The 15,017-nt window shown below is 36.6% G+C and overlaps 1 protein-coding gene across 4 annotated transcripts in view; it reads left to right on the plus strand.

The window, feature by feature from the left end:
• The window catches only part of LOC122084651 (autophagy-related protein 101), a 13,078-nt gene extending 1,323 nt beyond the window's left edge, over positions 1-11,755 (plus strand). For 2 of the 4 annotated variants that reach the window (XM_042653070.1, XM_042653069.1), the window contains exons 4-8: positions 2,309-2,394; positions 4,009-4,104; positions 7,774-7,939; positions 8,054-8,216; positions 11,363-11,755. In XM_042653070.1, the coding sequence (XP_042509004.1) occupies positions 2,309-2,394; positions 4,009-4,104; positions 7,774-7,939; positions 8,054-8,216; positions 11,363-11,438 (587 nt within the window). In that variant the 3' untranslated portion in view covers positions 11,439-11,755. Of the gene's footprint in view, positions 1-794; positions 1,044-2,299; positions 2,395-4,008; positions 4,105-7,773; positions 7,940-8,053; positions 8,217-11,362 lie in introns of all 4 variants that reach the window. The other 2 variants (XM_042653067.1, XM_042653068.1) reach the window with 2 other exon arrangements.
• The last annotated feature ends 3,262 nt before the right edge of the window (positions 11,756-15,017 follow it).

The following is a 15,017-nucleotide window of genomic DNA, read 5'->3' on the forward strand; positions in this document are numbered from 1 at the left end:
AAAAAAAAAAAAAAAAAAAATAGCTGCTTGCTTTCAAGTGAGTAAGTTGCACTCAAAGTATCTTTACTGCTCCCATACTTCTCTCTGGTTTGAGTATCAATCCCAGCCTTTTGTTGAATGTTGATGTTAAATTTTTTCTATCATTTTTAGCCAAGGACCTACATGTGACAGTGACATTACCAATATATTCCTGTGGGCAATATTTGTCTGATTTCTTCAATGGTTTGAAAAGTTCTGGGTGTGTCCTCGAAGCTATTTGTTTAGATCTGGAAATGCTTCTGCAAAAAGTGAGTTCACATTGGATTTTTCAAAGGATTAAGGTCTACCATCAACTATGCTTGGATTTCCAATTTCTGAATGCTGAACTTTGAGAGTTGCTGATGACGGTATTTTAAGATTTAGCAAATAGGCCAGACTGAGATTCAAAATCTGATGGTTTCAAATCTAGTTTAGTTTATCTAACCTTGATTATGGTGGAATTCTGAGAATGTCTTTGAATACAGGTGATGATGCTTCGCTGATTTGATCTTTAATTAGTCAAATATGTTATTACTAATAAAGGAACTAAATGAAAATAAAAATCTAGAGAACTTCTAGTAAGGAAGACTTAGGTTTCTCAAAGAAAACAAGAGAACAAGCTATGGTTTAATAGGGGATGCGTTTAAGAAGACGAGTCTGGATGCTTAATACCTGCCTACCTAGATGAACGGATGAAGTGAATGTGCATGCTTTAACCTGTCCTGAGTAATTAATGGACTTTATTGGGTTTTGTCTGTTGGCATGTTCTTGAATAGGCCTTGAGCATGAGTGGTGTAGTAAAGCAGCGTGGTTGGACACTTGGACCAACATGATTGGATTTGGTTGCCCCAAACCAAGGCAAACCGGAGCTAAACCATTTGCTCCAAAGGGGGCTGGTTATGAGCTAAAGGGAGAAGACCCATCCTCCTCCTCACTAAAAAATACCCAACCGGGACTGTCATCAAGTCTGGCCAAAGAAATAGTCTTTCGGGTTGGAACACAAATAGCCTTGCTTCTACCGCCAGGTATGATTTCAGTGAGGGAATGTTAACTCCTTATCTATTTGTTTGGGTGGTTATGACTTATGAGTTGTATTCAAGAGGTATCATGTTAGGAGTCATGCCCTGAAATTTTACTTCAACTGGACTCCATATGAAGGAATTCTTACATCTGGAACAGAACCATGTTTCCACTGGTCACCCTGGTCGGGAGGTTGAAGGCTACCTCCACAATTTTTGTTGGCTCTGTTTTCATTTTTACATTAATGCCCCTATAACTCTTAGTGTATTCATTGATTATTATCCTTAAACAATTGTTCGTCCTAACTCTGTTTCTTATCTCAAAGGAAACCTTAAACTATTCACAGTAATTGTAGAACTGCCATTACTTTTTATTAGTGTACCGTTTAGCTCTTGGATGGGCCTATAGGAACCTGGAATTAAGGTTTTCAAACCCGTGGTCATGTCAATGGGCCCTGCCGTTCTGGACAGATTGCTAGTATACCCCTTCAGTTCCTTAGTGAACCTGCCTGGTTACTTAATTAACCTTAAAACTATAGAAAAATAATGAAAACAAAGGAAGAGGTTGATTGGGTGGGCTAGATGTCATTGATATAGGATATTAAATCCCGTTATCCATTGAAGTCCTTTCTTGATAAGGAGGAGGAGGAGTAGAATCTTCTAATTAAATTGGTTGGCTCTAAAGGTGCCGATTAGTGTTACCTTTCTGGGTGCAGAATCTTTGTACCTTAATTTTTTAAGATAATATATATATATATATATATATTTTATCTTAACTGTCAATTAATTTTTCTGGGCTACTTGAACCTGTTCGGTTATAAATGGCCTGGGATCAGCCATGCCTTTTCTCTTCCACTTTAATAATTGGCAGGATTAGACATGGTCTAGAGGTAGAAATTGTTTTGGGGAGGATAGGCACATGTTGTATGACATAAGGAAGAACATGTTTATCACCTATGATGGAGTTGAGGTTGCTATGTCGGTCATATGAGCAATTGAGAGTTATCAAAGAGGGAAGGTAAGTGATTCTGACTTGACCGATAATCCAAAGTTGAGGCTAGTGAATCATCACAAACACCTTGAGGACAGGGTTCTCTAATTACTAGATAACTAGAAACCTAAGTGGAGGGAAGTGTGTAATTTATGCTTTTAATTTTTTTATTCTGACTTGCCTCGTAGATTTTGTAACTTTTATTCTTGCCTTTCTTTTCATTATTATTATTGTTTTGTACCTGATCTACATCTAATAGTAATTATGAAAGTGGATGCAGGTATACTGCACACAATTGTGTTTCATAGAGCTTTAGGTCTTATTCGGCCCAGGGATATTGATTCTGAACTTTTTGACATTACTTATGTAAGTGTTTCTTTATTTTTTGAAGTGACACATATCTTAGCTATGGAGCAATCCAATTCTTTCTAGGGTGTTGCTTTATTTTTTGAAGTGACATATGCTAGCTTTGGAGCAATCCATTCCTTTTTAGGATATATTCATGTTTAATTTCTCAAAGAAGTTGGATTTATTTTCTTTCTTTGAAATGAAAAGGCCGATCATTAGAGTCTCTGTAGGCATCTTTTGTATAAAACTCAATTTCATTCAAATTTTGATTTCAAATGCTTACATGTAGTTTTTTGATTGAGATGTTGGGAGGGTTCGAGACCCTCTTTGGAACTTCCTCCTAGATTTGATGGCCTCTGCATTTCCAATGACTTATGTTGGGACTCTTTTCAAGATATTTAATGAACCTTATATTTTCGAGGTCTTTCACAAATAACAATGAAAACTAGCCTATTGACATCCACAAGAACCTATCCCAAGGCTTCACAACTTTGGACTAGGGGATCTAGGAGGGAAAAAAAAATCAAGGCAACTCCAACAAGTGACGCCTTGATAACTACGGTTATGGGGAAGGCAGAGAGGAGAGAGAAGGGAGAGAGAAACATGGGGCAGAGAGAGGGAGATCTCAATCTCACTTCCAACAAAAACAAACTTCTATTCCATCATCAAATTGTGAGGCAGGCTATCAGGCCTTTACATTGCTCTATAGTATTGAAAACAAAAGTAAAATAAGAACTAAACAAGACTCCGAAATCTCCCCATCAATTGGGAGGAGTTGCCTTACTAAATTGGCTCAATCAATAAAGGAACCTACCCAACAAAAAAAAAAAAAAAAAAAAAAAACCTCGTCTTGCATGGGCAATGATGGAGTTCCCTAACTAACTAGGAAACTAACAACTTAACAATAATAAAAGATAAGAATAAAGAATCTACAAACAACCCATGGTTGGGCTGAAGCTTAGGTTCCTATATTTTAGGGAACTTATAACGGCAAGCCATAAACTGATAAAAGTCCTTCAATTAGGCCCACGATTGTGTCCAGATCAGATTCCTAAAATCTAGGAAACCTTGGAACCGAAAGCTTAAAAAAGGTCCCCATATAACTCCATGATTTCTGGTTCCTGAAGTAAACCTGAACTGTATTATATATTCCAAAAATGAATCACAAACTCGTCCATCTTAGTCCAACCCAACCCAATCCAACTATACCAATTTTTTCCTGCATGAGCTTATTAGAAGTTGTTGCTGCTGCCAATAAGTCAAAGTCAAAACAGAAACTAAGAGAACGGGCATTTTGTTATGACACATCAAATATTGTGTTGCAGTACTCCATCAAAAATACATAGATCATAGATGCTTGCTGTTGGAACGACAGCAAGCAAACATTGAAATCACTGTTTATTTAAAGCTGGATGGTAAGAACTTAAATAAAGTACCGACAGAATTTAGTGGACAAGTTTTCGATTTCTTTTTGTAGTTCCTGTTTGAATGGAATTCTGATGTGTCGTTGTTAATGTTGTATCCTCTTTGGATGGATGTCTGATGTACTATATGTGCTATACATAATTTAAATTTCTTGTGTTTACCTGAACCCTTTATTTTATGTTTTACTCAACCCTTCTTATTGTGTAGGTTCAATGTGGAGATGCTGAACTTGAAAAGAAGATTGAGGAGAAAATAGACCAGTTCATTGGTTGGGTAGAAAAGCATCCAAATAAGAAAAGTCAGGTAGGTGGTCGGCTGATGGCTTTCAATTGTCAGGCATTGTGGAGTCTGCATGATTTGTATTTCTTAGAAAAATTACTATGTGTTCGGATTTATTACTTTTTTTGTCATGTTTTGGGGGATTTTCTGCTGCCTTCTGGTTGAATTTGCTATTTCTTCTCTTGGTATCATATGTTTGATGATATCCCTTTATCTTAACGTACATTAGAAAAGAAAATTTTGAATGGATGTTGTTTTTGAAGTCAAATGATATTGAGTTGATTATGAAGACATCAAGTAATATGGGACTAAGAAGATACTACATTTACTCATAATTCGTTCTATATTTCCATTTATATACTACAAAAACTTTTATATTTTCACTTTATGAACTTTAATCACCATTCATGTCCATTACAATGCGAAGGATGACCAGTTGGTATGGTGCTTCAATGGTGTAGGCTAAAGTAGATTTTGGGGTGCTTCGTTGGGTTGGGGGGGGGGTAGTTGATGGTTGTGCATAGAAGTAGTTTGGGTTGGGTTTCATTGTCGAGTTTGTTGGGGCCTTGATTGGTTTCTACAAGCCTGAGGATTAGGTTTGGAACTTAGTTTAAAATCAGATCCAAATCTGAGAACAGTAACCAAGACAGTAACCGTAACCTGATATCAGACTTTAAGAACTCAAGAGTTCAAGTAGTAAAAGGATTCTTATGATCTGATGTAAAGGTCAGATTTTGGAACCAAATGTATGATCAAAACAGAATCCAGTTGCCGGAGTTGGAGTCAGATAAAAAAACCTAGATGCCTTCAATAGGAAACAGAAAAACTGACAGCTAGAAGGCAAAAAGAACTGAGCAGAAAACTGGAAAATAGTGACCTGATTTTATGATGGATAGGTTGAAGAAGAAGGGTAGAAAATTAGATTGATATGAACCAAACATCTCACTTGGAACTAGATTGACATCCCGTCGGCCAACGTCACCAAGTATTGCATTGCATCTCACAGCACTATTCTGAATCCCACAATACATGGAAGCAGAAAAGCCAAACTTTATCAACATAAAATCGTGGGGAGACTCTAGTCTATAGGCTTGTGCAGCTTTATATAGGAATTAATAGGGTAGTTGCGTACTGGCCATAGGATAATGTAATAGCTGATAACAAAACATTCCCTTAAAAAGATATAAAAAAACTAAGAAAACAAATTGGAATGGAAGTCCTAAACCGTAAAACAGTAGGGGAGTTGTATTTCAATTAAAACTCTTATCCTGATGTATATAAGGCAGTACGCAAATTGTTTTAGTTGGATTGGGTTGGGTTGAACCAAGATTGGACTAGTTTGTAGTTCATTTTTGGGTCATATGTCAGTTATGGTTTATTTAAGGAACCAGAAATCATGGAGTTATTTGGGAATTTTGGTTCCAAGGTTTCCTAGATTTAGGGATCTTATTGGACACAACTTATGGGGCCCGAGGGGGTATTAACTACAGCCTTGTGCATGGCGATTTTTTTTTTTGGACAGAAAAACAAAACTTTATTGAATGAAATCAGAAGAGGACAATCTCCTCTTGGAGTCCAACTGTATAAGAATAGGAGGGGGAAGATCCACCAAGATCGCGAGAGGCCAAACATAGCAGCTCCTTTTGCAAGAACATGAGCTTCCCTATTGGAAGATCTAGGAACAAATTCAAATTTTCAAAAGGAAAAGGAAGAAGCTAAAAGAACAATGTCATCAGTTACAACTTTAGCTGCCCAGTCTATCCCACTTCCTCCAGCAGAAATGACATTAACCACAGCTAGACAATCAGAAGAACACAAAATAGCCAAAAGGAACCATATCAAGGTATATCTCGTGGGGTCCCGTTGGGTTTATTTTATTTTTTATTTGACTTATTTCCTTCTTAATCAAGTGGTTGTGTCATTTAAGGAAACTCCCCAAAGCAGCTGGTCGTTTGGTATCAATTTCGTTGTCAGTTTGGGTTGTCTTTTATTTATTATAAAGTGTCATAGTTACTTTTAACTCCTCCAAGAAGTCTGGTTGATGGGAGGAGGTCTCCCTTATAGTTTAGTTTGTTTCTTCTATTATTTTATACCTGAAAAAAAAATGTTTTAAGTCCAAATATTGTTTTATACACGTGTAAGGCTTAATAGCCATTGCCACAAGTTGGCTGAATGGAATAGTATATGGTTGGTTTTGTCTCTCTTCTCTCTCCCCCTCTTTTCCCATGGATTTCCTCCCTTCTCCCCTTATTCTATTCTTTCCCACCATGAGCAGATCCTCCCTCTCCTAATCTGCGTCAACTTGGTATCAGAGCCAAGACCTGGCCATAGATACAATGGATCCTACTCTCTTGTTTGCCAACAGATTCAACTTATGCAAGAAAGCGTGCGAAAGGTTGAACCGAATCTCTGAGATATTTGGCAACAAGCAAGGAATATATGAACCAATCATTGGTTACCTCCGATCATATGGAATCTTCCTTTGAGAAACTGATCTCAGTCGTAGAACAGTGGATGGAAGAGAAGAAGATGAGCCAATGATGATGATGAGGTTGGTCCACTGATCGGTGAAGATCAAGTTGTGGGGGAGCATAAAGTGGTTCCAATTGATTTCATGCTTCCACATTGCATCTTCGACAATGAACTTCTTGTTGCTGATTTCGTACAGTTTGGATTGTGGTTAGATCGTTAGTTTCGTAGGGTCAAGGAGGATGGATTCTGACTTCGGGTTGAAGATTCTTGTGTGCTACAAAACTTGTGGATGAATTTTTTTGAACCAGAGGGGAATAATGTTCTTCTAAAATTGTATTAGTTGGATTGGACCAGTTTGTAGTTCATCTTTGGCTTATATGGTTCAGTTATGGTTTATTTAAGGAACCAAAAATAGTGGAGTTATTTGGGGATTTCAGTTTCAAGGATTTCTTGATTTAAGGAATCTTAGTAGACACAATTTGTGGGGCCCAAGGGGATTTTTACTGCAGCCTTGCGCACTGCTTAAGAACAGTTCGTGAGACTAAAATTAGGAACATTATCAACATATATCTCATGGTGTCCAGTTTGGTTTATGTTATTTGTTATTTCCTTCATAATTAAGTGTCATTTAAGGGAACACCCCAAAGCAGCTGGCGATTGGGATCAACTAAATTGTCAGTTGGGGTCGTCTTTTATTTATTATTAAGTGTCCTAGTTAATTTGAACTCCTGCAACTAGGCTGGTCAATTGGAGACGGTTGGTTTCCTTTATAATTTTAGTTTGTTTCTTTTATTATGTTTTATTGAAAAAATTAATCAAAGAAAATTTGGATAAAAATTCTTACGAAGGATTGGCCAATTTGAGTTGCTTCTTTGTCAAAGTTGCATGTGTAATGTTTGCTGAGAAATTGAAGTAAGTTACATACTTAATATATTATCAGATAGTATAGAAATGGGCTCATTACAAGGATCATAGTGAGCGCAGTCCTGGGTTTTCAGAAGGATGGATTAATTATCACAATATATCAAAATTCTTTTTTGTTTCTTTTATTATTCAATATTTCTCTTGTATTACTCATTTCATTTTTCTCATTTGATGAGACAGATTACTAAGTTGTGATGTGTGGCTTACCGACTCCTTGCAAAATCAATATTTGGCACTTTATTTCTTTGATATTTCAATTTTTTATAAAAGGTAATTAAACTGGGATTTATGTTGCAGATTTGCCTATCTTTCTATGAGGTGAAAAACAAGCAGGCTACTTGGTTCAGCAACAAAATTGAACGCTTGTATTGGGAACAATGGTATATCAATTTGAATGTAGCACAACACCCAAAAGCACATTCCAGCAAGTCTCATCACTCCAAACTGGTAGTAGATCCAGGAGGTAAAATTTCTGTTTTGATATATATATATATATATATATATAGCATTTGATATCTGTCAATGTAGACTTATTTAAGGCAGTTTACAATTTTTTTTTCTGCCTGAGTGATCACAGAAAGTACATCAGATGAGAGAAGTGTTCGCCGAGCTACCCTTGAAGCAGCTCTCCGTGAGGTCTTGTTTCAGATTATTAAATTTGTCAATGAAAAAAGAGATCACATTCCCCCTGTACCAAATCATGAGGGTGTTTCATTTCCTTATGAAATCACAATTACAAGGTTGGCCCATGCTTTTTTTATTATCTACTTGTAGCTTATCATAATTTGATTTTTTTTAGCTCTTTCTATCTTTCCCTGTTAATTACTTATGCATTTTAATGTTTAACTATATTTTCCATTTTTAAGTTTTTCTTGTCTGACATTATTTTAGACTCCTTTTTTTTTTTCATGGTTAATTCGATCTCTGTGGCAGTAGTGGACAGTATTTACATAGTACATGAATTTTGTGTTAAGAAGAATGCTTTATACTGTCTTCCCAAATATCACAGTAAAAGCAGTTAAGAACTGGTGTGTGCTTTACATGGCTGAAAATAAAAACTCAGTTGAGATTTACAAGGCAATACTGGAAAGCAATACACCCCACAAAAGCAATAACTAAGACAGATGACAAACCAAATGATAAACTGTCTCCTTTGCCTTATATAAACTTATGAAGGAAGATCTACTATGGTGTTTCTTCCTAATAGACTGTCAAAATAGTAACCCCTACTCCAAAAAAAGCGAGAGAATATACGGTTTGGGCTAGAAAATTTGATGCCTTGGAATGTGGAGAGTGCATTTATAGCATGAGAGAGGGAGAGTGAGTTGAGTATCATGTCCTTCAGTGAAATTTTTGCCCAATATTGTAAAATCTACGGTTTGGGGTAGAATATTTGATGCATTGGAATATGGAGAATGCATTTATAGCATGACCAAATATCCCTTCTGTTGTCTTTCTGTGTGTTTGAAAGAAAAGGAATATAGAACATTTGAAGGATGATGAGACTTGGTCAAAGATTTGCAGATCAGAACTTTGTGTTGGTCAGTCCTTGCTGATTGTGACTTAAGTTGGCCAATACAGTTGATATTGCACGACTTATGAGGGGGATGATCGTGGGGATTGGTGGTATCAGGCACTATCGGCTGCATCGGTCCTGGCTGATCCCAATTTAACTCTGCCAATACTGCCGTATGACACTGGTCCCTCAATCTATAAACTCTGCCTCTAGTGTATGTCAGTGATGTGGGGATGTCTATTACTGCATTGAATATTGGGTCCCAAAGAGTCATAGTTATCTGTCTCCGTGATTATGGTTTGGGTGGCTTCAAAACTTAGGGGATGATATGATGGTACATGGGAGAAGCTTCTAAATGTTGTAAAGAGAAGTAAAGGAAACTCCACTCTCACTGTTTGTAAAGAAACCATAACAGAATTTGAAGTGAAGTTTATAAGTTTAGCAGAAACTTTTATTTTCCTATCACCATTAATCCCACCTCCCCAAATGATGCTCCTGGCTTAGACAAATTTCCACATAACTGTTCATCTTTCTATCACCATCTTATATTCCCCTTTTTGACCAAATGTGCTTGATCAAACTAGAACTAATCAATGACAAGGAACTAAAACCATCAGTTCAAAGAATTTACATTGCATGGTCCTAGTGGTTATGGCTTATGAAACCGTTGGATGAATTTTGTCGTATAACTATCTATTGGTATTAATGTATCAGTGGGTTGGCCTCATCCAACTTAATGAGGTCAGCTACATGGATCCATGCAAAAATAAAATAATGGTTTGGGTAGTTCATGTAATGGTTTGGCAATGTTGGTGCAGCTTTAAAAATATAAATTTGGATTTCCCTCCTTCCCCCCTTTTCGTTTTGACTGGTTGGATTTTACCTCTGTTAGTTACTTCTCATTTTCTCTTCTTTCAGTTTTAATGCCAAACAAGAGAAAGTTGCTTTATCTGCGTTTTTCTCTGATTTCTTCCGACCGCTAGGCAGTAGAGTATCAGGTGTATTCTCTTTGTTTTTCCTTTTTCTTCTTCCCAGTGTTAAAAGTATACAACATGGATTAGACTTTAGATGCATCTTTATTCCTCGCAGGGGTGGAGTCAAGAATTTTATTTTATATTATTTTTTTTATTTTGGGTTAGTGGAGGTTTAATAGCATAGTTGTCACGGTAGACAAGGTGCACAAGGTGCCTGAATTTTTTAGGCAACGCCTTGACAACTATGTTTATGTTAGTCTGGATTGTGAAACGTATCCCATTCCCATATGGAGGGTTGACGTGGCCAATCCGACCATTGAATAGAACTGTGCTCCTTGGATTATCAATATGCCAATTTATTGGCTGCCATATCAACCGAATGGTCTGCTTTCTAGTGGATTTTCTGCCATTGTCTTCTCAACTATCCAATGGATGTATGCCTGATGTGGTAATTCTGAATAAACAGGAGACTATGTGGATCAGCTGTCTAGCAGATTAACTGTTTTTTTCCCTGGTGGTTTAATAAATCTGGGGCCCACCTTCATCCATATTTCAAAATTTTGGGTTTACCTTAAATTTCCATCATAAGTGGGTGATGTCTCACGATCCCACTACACCCCCATGGACTCTATCCAAACATGGGGTGGCTATGGCTCCCCCAACCCCCTGGCTCCACTCATGATTACTCAATAGTCAATGCACTTTAGGATCATTGTGTTCAGCATGGATGTTCATATTTAGTTTAGGTAGGGGAAGTGGAAATGGGCTAGGCAAACAAAGTTGTCTTTTTGGAACAAAAATTCGGAATTTTTTTTTTTTGGATATATTTAGTAAGACATTAGTTTTACAATTACATTGGAAGATTAAAATTTGAAGAGAATGAAAGTTTTTTGAATCTGTAGAAACCTGTTTAAATGTTGGACAGGTAGAAATGATTTTATATGAAATTTTATTTTAAGAAACAACTCCAAAAACAAAATTGGGCTTAGTAATGGTACTCATTAAACGAATGAAAACTAATCATCTTACAGCTCTTTCTTGTGCCTTGAAATTAGAGTTTAGGAATTATATCTTTGGATGAAACTGCTGAATGAAAATATCATAGATAAATTATTATTATGATGATGATGTTGCAAGGAACTTTGGTTTGCATTGTGTTTGCTGAATTTATTTTTCTGATTCAGTGTTCACTGAATTGGGTACCTGAGCTTTCTTGCCAAATTTCTTTTATGGTTTTGGCTTTCAAACCGATTGATTTAAGAAGAGTTTTATCCAGTTCCTGTCATGTCGGTTTCCTGAAATATTTTACCCATATTTGTTCCGTGATTGAATAATATGACTACATTGCCGGAAGCTCCAGATGGGAAATTAACTTTTATTATGCTGCTTTCAACAGTTCATCAGATTCTTCATTTGGAATGGACATGTTCAAGAGGATGCTCCAAACTGGACACCCAACCATGCTCAGCTGACTGTCTTAGATGTAAATCAGATATGCAGATATGCAGATATGCAGATATGCGTTAATAACAGATTGGACTAGATATGCTGATATGCGTTAATAACAGATTGGACTATGTAAATATTGTGCTGGAGGTTACCCAATACCAGACATGGGTGAGTTGTGCTCAACTCAGTAAAGGAGAAGAGGTTTGTATATACAATTTCAATGGTAGACCTTTCCCTTTTCTACTTTGTTTGCTGAAGAAAGGGTGGGGCCTTCACTGACTTTACCCAAGATATGTATGCATCTTTTGGTAGATCCTAAATCTTTAACGCAAAATTTTCACATCTGCTGTTAAGCTTGAAAAGGTTGCAGGGTTTGTGAACTTTTTTTTTTTTTTTTCGGTTATGGATTCTTGGGAACAATGGATATGATGTTGATTATTATACTCAAAAACATGCTAGTTGTAACTGGTATCCACCGAACTTTTGTGCCAATCATACTCAACTTTTACCTGGTACCCTGAATAGGCTATTATAGGATACCATGGATCCTTCCTAAACATGGGGACTCTCTCTTCTTCTCTCTATAATGATCACTCAAGTATGAGTTGTTAATGAATTCATTAGAATGATCAAGGTTTTTTATAACTATTGTATTTATAATCGAGTTTCTTTAAAGCCAACGGTTGTGATTAGGTCAATTGGTGTGATCCAATGGGGTGATTTCACAACTTTTCTATTATCACAGATAAGGACAATCTATAAGAAATGTAACCATTTAACCCTCCTAGTGATGGAAATTTGCATTGCCTTTTAGTCCATCCATTTGTCAACATAATATAATGGGCATATGAGTATAAAAATGGACATTGCCAAAAATCATAATCGAATGATCATAATCAAAGTCTTAACCGGTGATTATGAATAAAATTATTTTAAAATTTAATTATTATTTATAATAATATTGTGAAACATTTTTGTCAATAATTTATAGCACTTTCCATCGCTATTGGAATTTTTATCCAATCAGAGTCATAACTCTCTCAAGATATTCTATCCATCAGGAAATGGACATCATGTTGAGTATTTTTTCCATCTACAATGGAACACTATATATCGAACGCATTGACATGTAGTTAGTGACGACATCAATCTTTGATACACCAAAAAGGCGCAATGCATAGCTGCAATGGTAAGGAACTCTAAGGTATAGGGGGCAAAACAATTATTGAAGAATCTTGTTGCACAAACAACTGACAATATTCCGTACAAGAATCTCGAATGATAGCATATGTTAGCGCTTCCCAATGTCTATCTTTTTCCTCCAACAATAGGGGGCATAAATCCCTCAAGCCAAGACCTCCTCTAGATTTGGACTCCATTTATCTATGATTCTATAATGGTGAAAATAACCATGCAAGGAAATCATATCTCATTGGGTGACAGAAGATATGTTCACCCAAATCTAGAGGAGGTCTTGGCTTGAGGGATTTAGAAACTCAAAATAAGGCTCTCTTGGTGAAGTTTGGATGGAGGGTATGTTAGAGCATGCAATAATGTTCCAGAAAGTAATTGGTAAATGCACTTTACCTCCTGATTGCCTTAAGAACATTAAAGATTGCATTGCCATCTTTGATCAACTTTAAGTTGTATTCTGACGATCACTTCTTCTCCTACGAGTGATTTCACGAACTCTACCAACCTTTGGACAAGGTTCTAATTACTAGTCTTATTAAGCCTCTTTTTAATTCACTCGTTGATGGTGATGAGTGTTTTCATATCCCTAAGACTAGATATCCTTATCAGAGTTCCTATTCGTTATAACTACCACCGTCAGGTAGTTTCCTAATCAGATAGGGAACTTTCTTAACCACTAATGTAGCAACAATGTAGGGTGACGTGATATGAGGGCCACATTATGCCAACATTCTCTCACTTGGTCCAAAATGCCACAAGTCAAATGATTGTTGCAATTGTTGTGTAACCACAAAACAATAGTTTCCTTTAATATTCAAAATGAAAACTTTAACTCAAGAATCATGGCGGTTCATGTCCAATGTCTAGGTCACTCCCTTCCATGTATTACAATGAGCCATCATTCCTATAATGAACCCTAATGTGGTTAATAAAAAGATTTTTTTTTGGAGAATTGACCATATAATCAATTCTGAATCAACCCAATGGTCAATTCAAGGGTACATTTATTTTCCCTTAAACTTAATGGGCATTTGTCATTTCAAAACTCAAAATGCGCGCAAAACAAGTAAATGACAAAATATATATAGTTCAAAATTCATCAAACTTAAGGTTGCAACATTTATGATAGGATATCAGACACAAAGATTTACAAAATTCCCATACTTTTAATATGTCCCACAAATATATTAGGTGGAAGACTTTTAGTAAAAGGATCAACTATCATCTCTTCAGTACCAATACTTTCTATCGAAACACGACGATCCTGAACATCCTCTTTTATAGGGAAGTACTTAACATCCAAATGTCTACATCGACTAACAGTGTACGTGTTGTTAGAGAACCTTACTGCCGTGGTATTATCATAGAATATTCTAATCGGTTTCTCTATAGATGGAACCACTTGGAGGTCAGTGATGAAAAATCATAACCACGACCCATGAGAGACCGCTTCATAGCATGCCACTACTTTTGCTTCCATTGTTGAGGAGGCAGTCTTTGGTTGTTTCACACTTTTCCAGGATATTGCTCCTCTAGCTAACAAATAAATGTATCTTGAAGTGGATTTTCTTGAATCTCCACATCCAACGTAGTTGGAATCTGAATAGCCTACAAGCTCCAGATCATCAACACGTCGGTATGTCAACATGTGATCCGTAGTGCCTCGTAGATAGATAGCACCTTCTTCGCTGCTTTCCAATGTGATATACTAGGATTCTGTTGGAATCTCCCTAAGGCTCCCACTGCGAAGGCGATGTCTAGCCTTGTCCATACTTGTGCATACATTAGACTACCTACACCAAATGTATACGGGACACTATGCATTTCTTGTTTTTCTAAGATGGTTCTTGGACGTTGTTCTAAGCTAAGCTTATCACCTTTAAGAACAGGTGCTAAACTAGGCATACAATCCTTCATATTGAAGCGTTCTAATACCTTTTCGATATAACCTCTTTGGGATAATCCTAATGTCTTGTTAGACCTATCCCAGTGAATTTTTATACCTAAGACATAGAAGGCTTCACCCATGTCCTTCGTATCAAAATTAGCTGCTAGGAACTGTTTTGTTTCGTGTAACAACCGAAGATCATTACTAGCTAGGAGTATGTCATCCATGTATAGTACCAAAATGATGAAATGACTTCCCTTAGTCCTTAAGTGGATACATTGATCAGCACGATTCTCCACAAAATCATAAGAAGTTATCGTGATGTCAAACTTTAAGTACCATTATCGAGAAGCCTGTTTCAATCCGTATATGGATCGCTTAAGCTTACAAACTAAATGATCATCATTGTCCTTTGAGAACCCTTCTGGTTGCTTCATATATACCTCCTTTATAAAGTCACCATTTAGGAAGCCGTTTTGACATCCATCTGATGTAACTTTAGATCATAATGAGCTACAAG

The sequence above is a fragment of the Macadamia integrifolia genome, chromosome 7 (assembly GCF_013358625.1).
Source record: "Macadamia integrifolia cultivar HAES 741 chromosome 7, SCU_Mint_v3, whole genome shotgun sequence".
Classification (NCBI taxonomy): domain Eukaryota; kingdom Viridiplantae; phylum Streptophyta; class Magnoliopsida; order Proteales; family Proteaceae; genus Macadamia; species Macadamia integrifolia.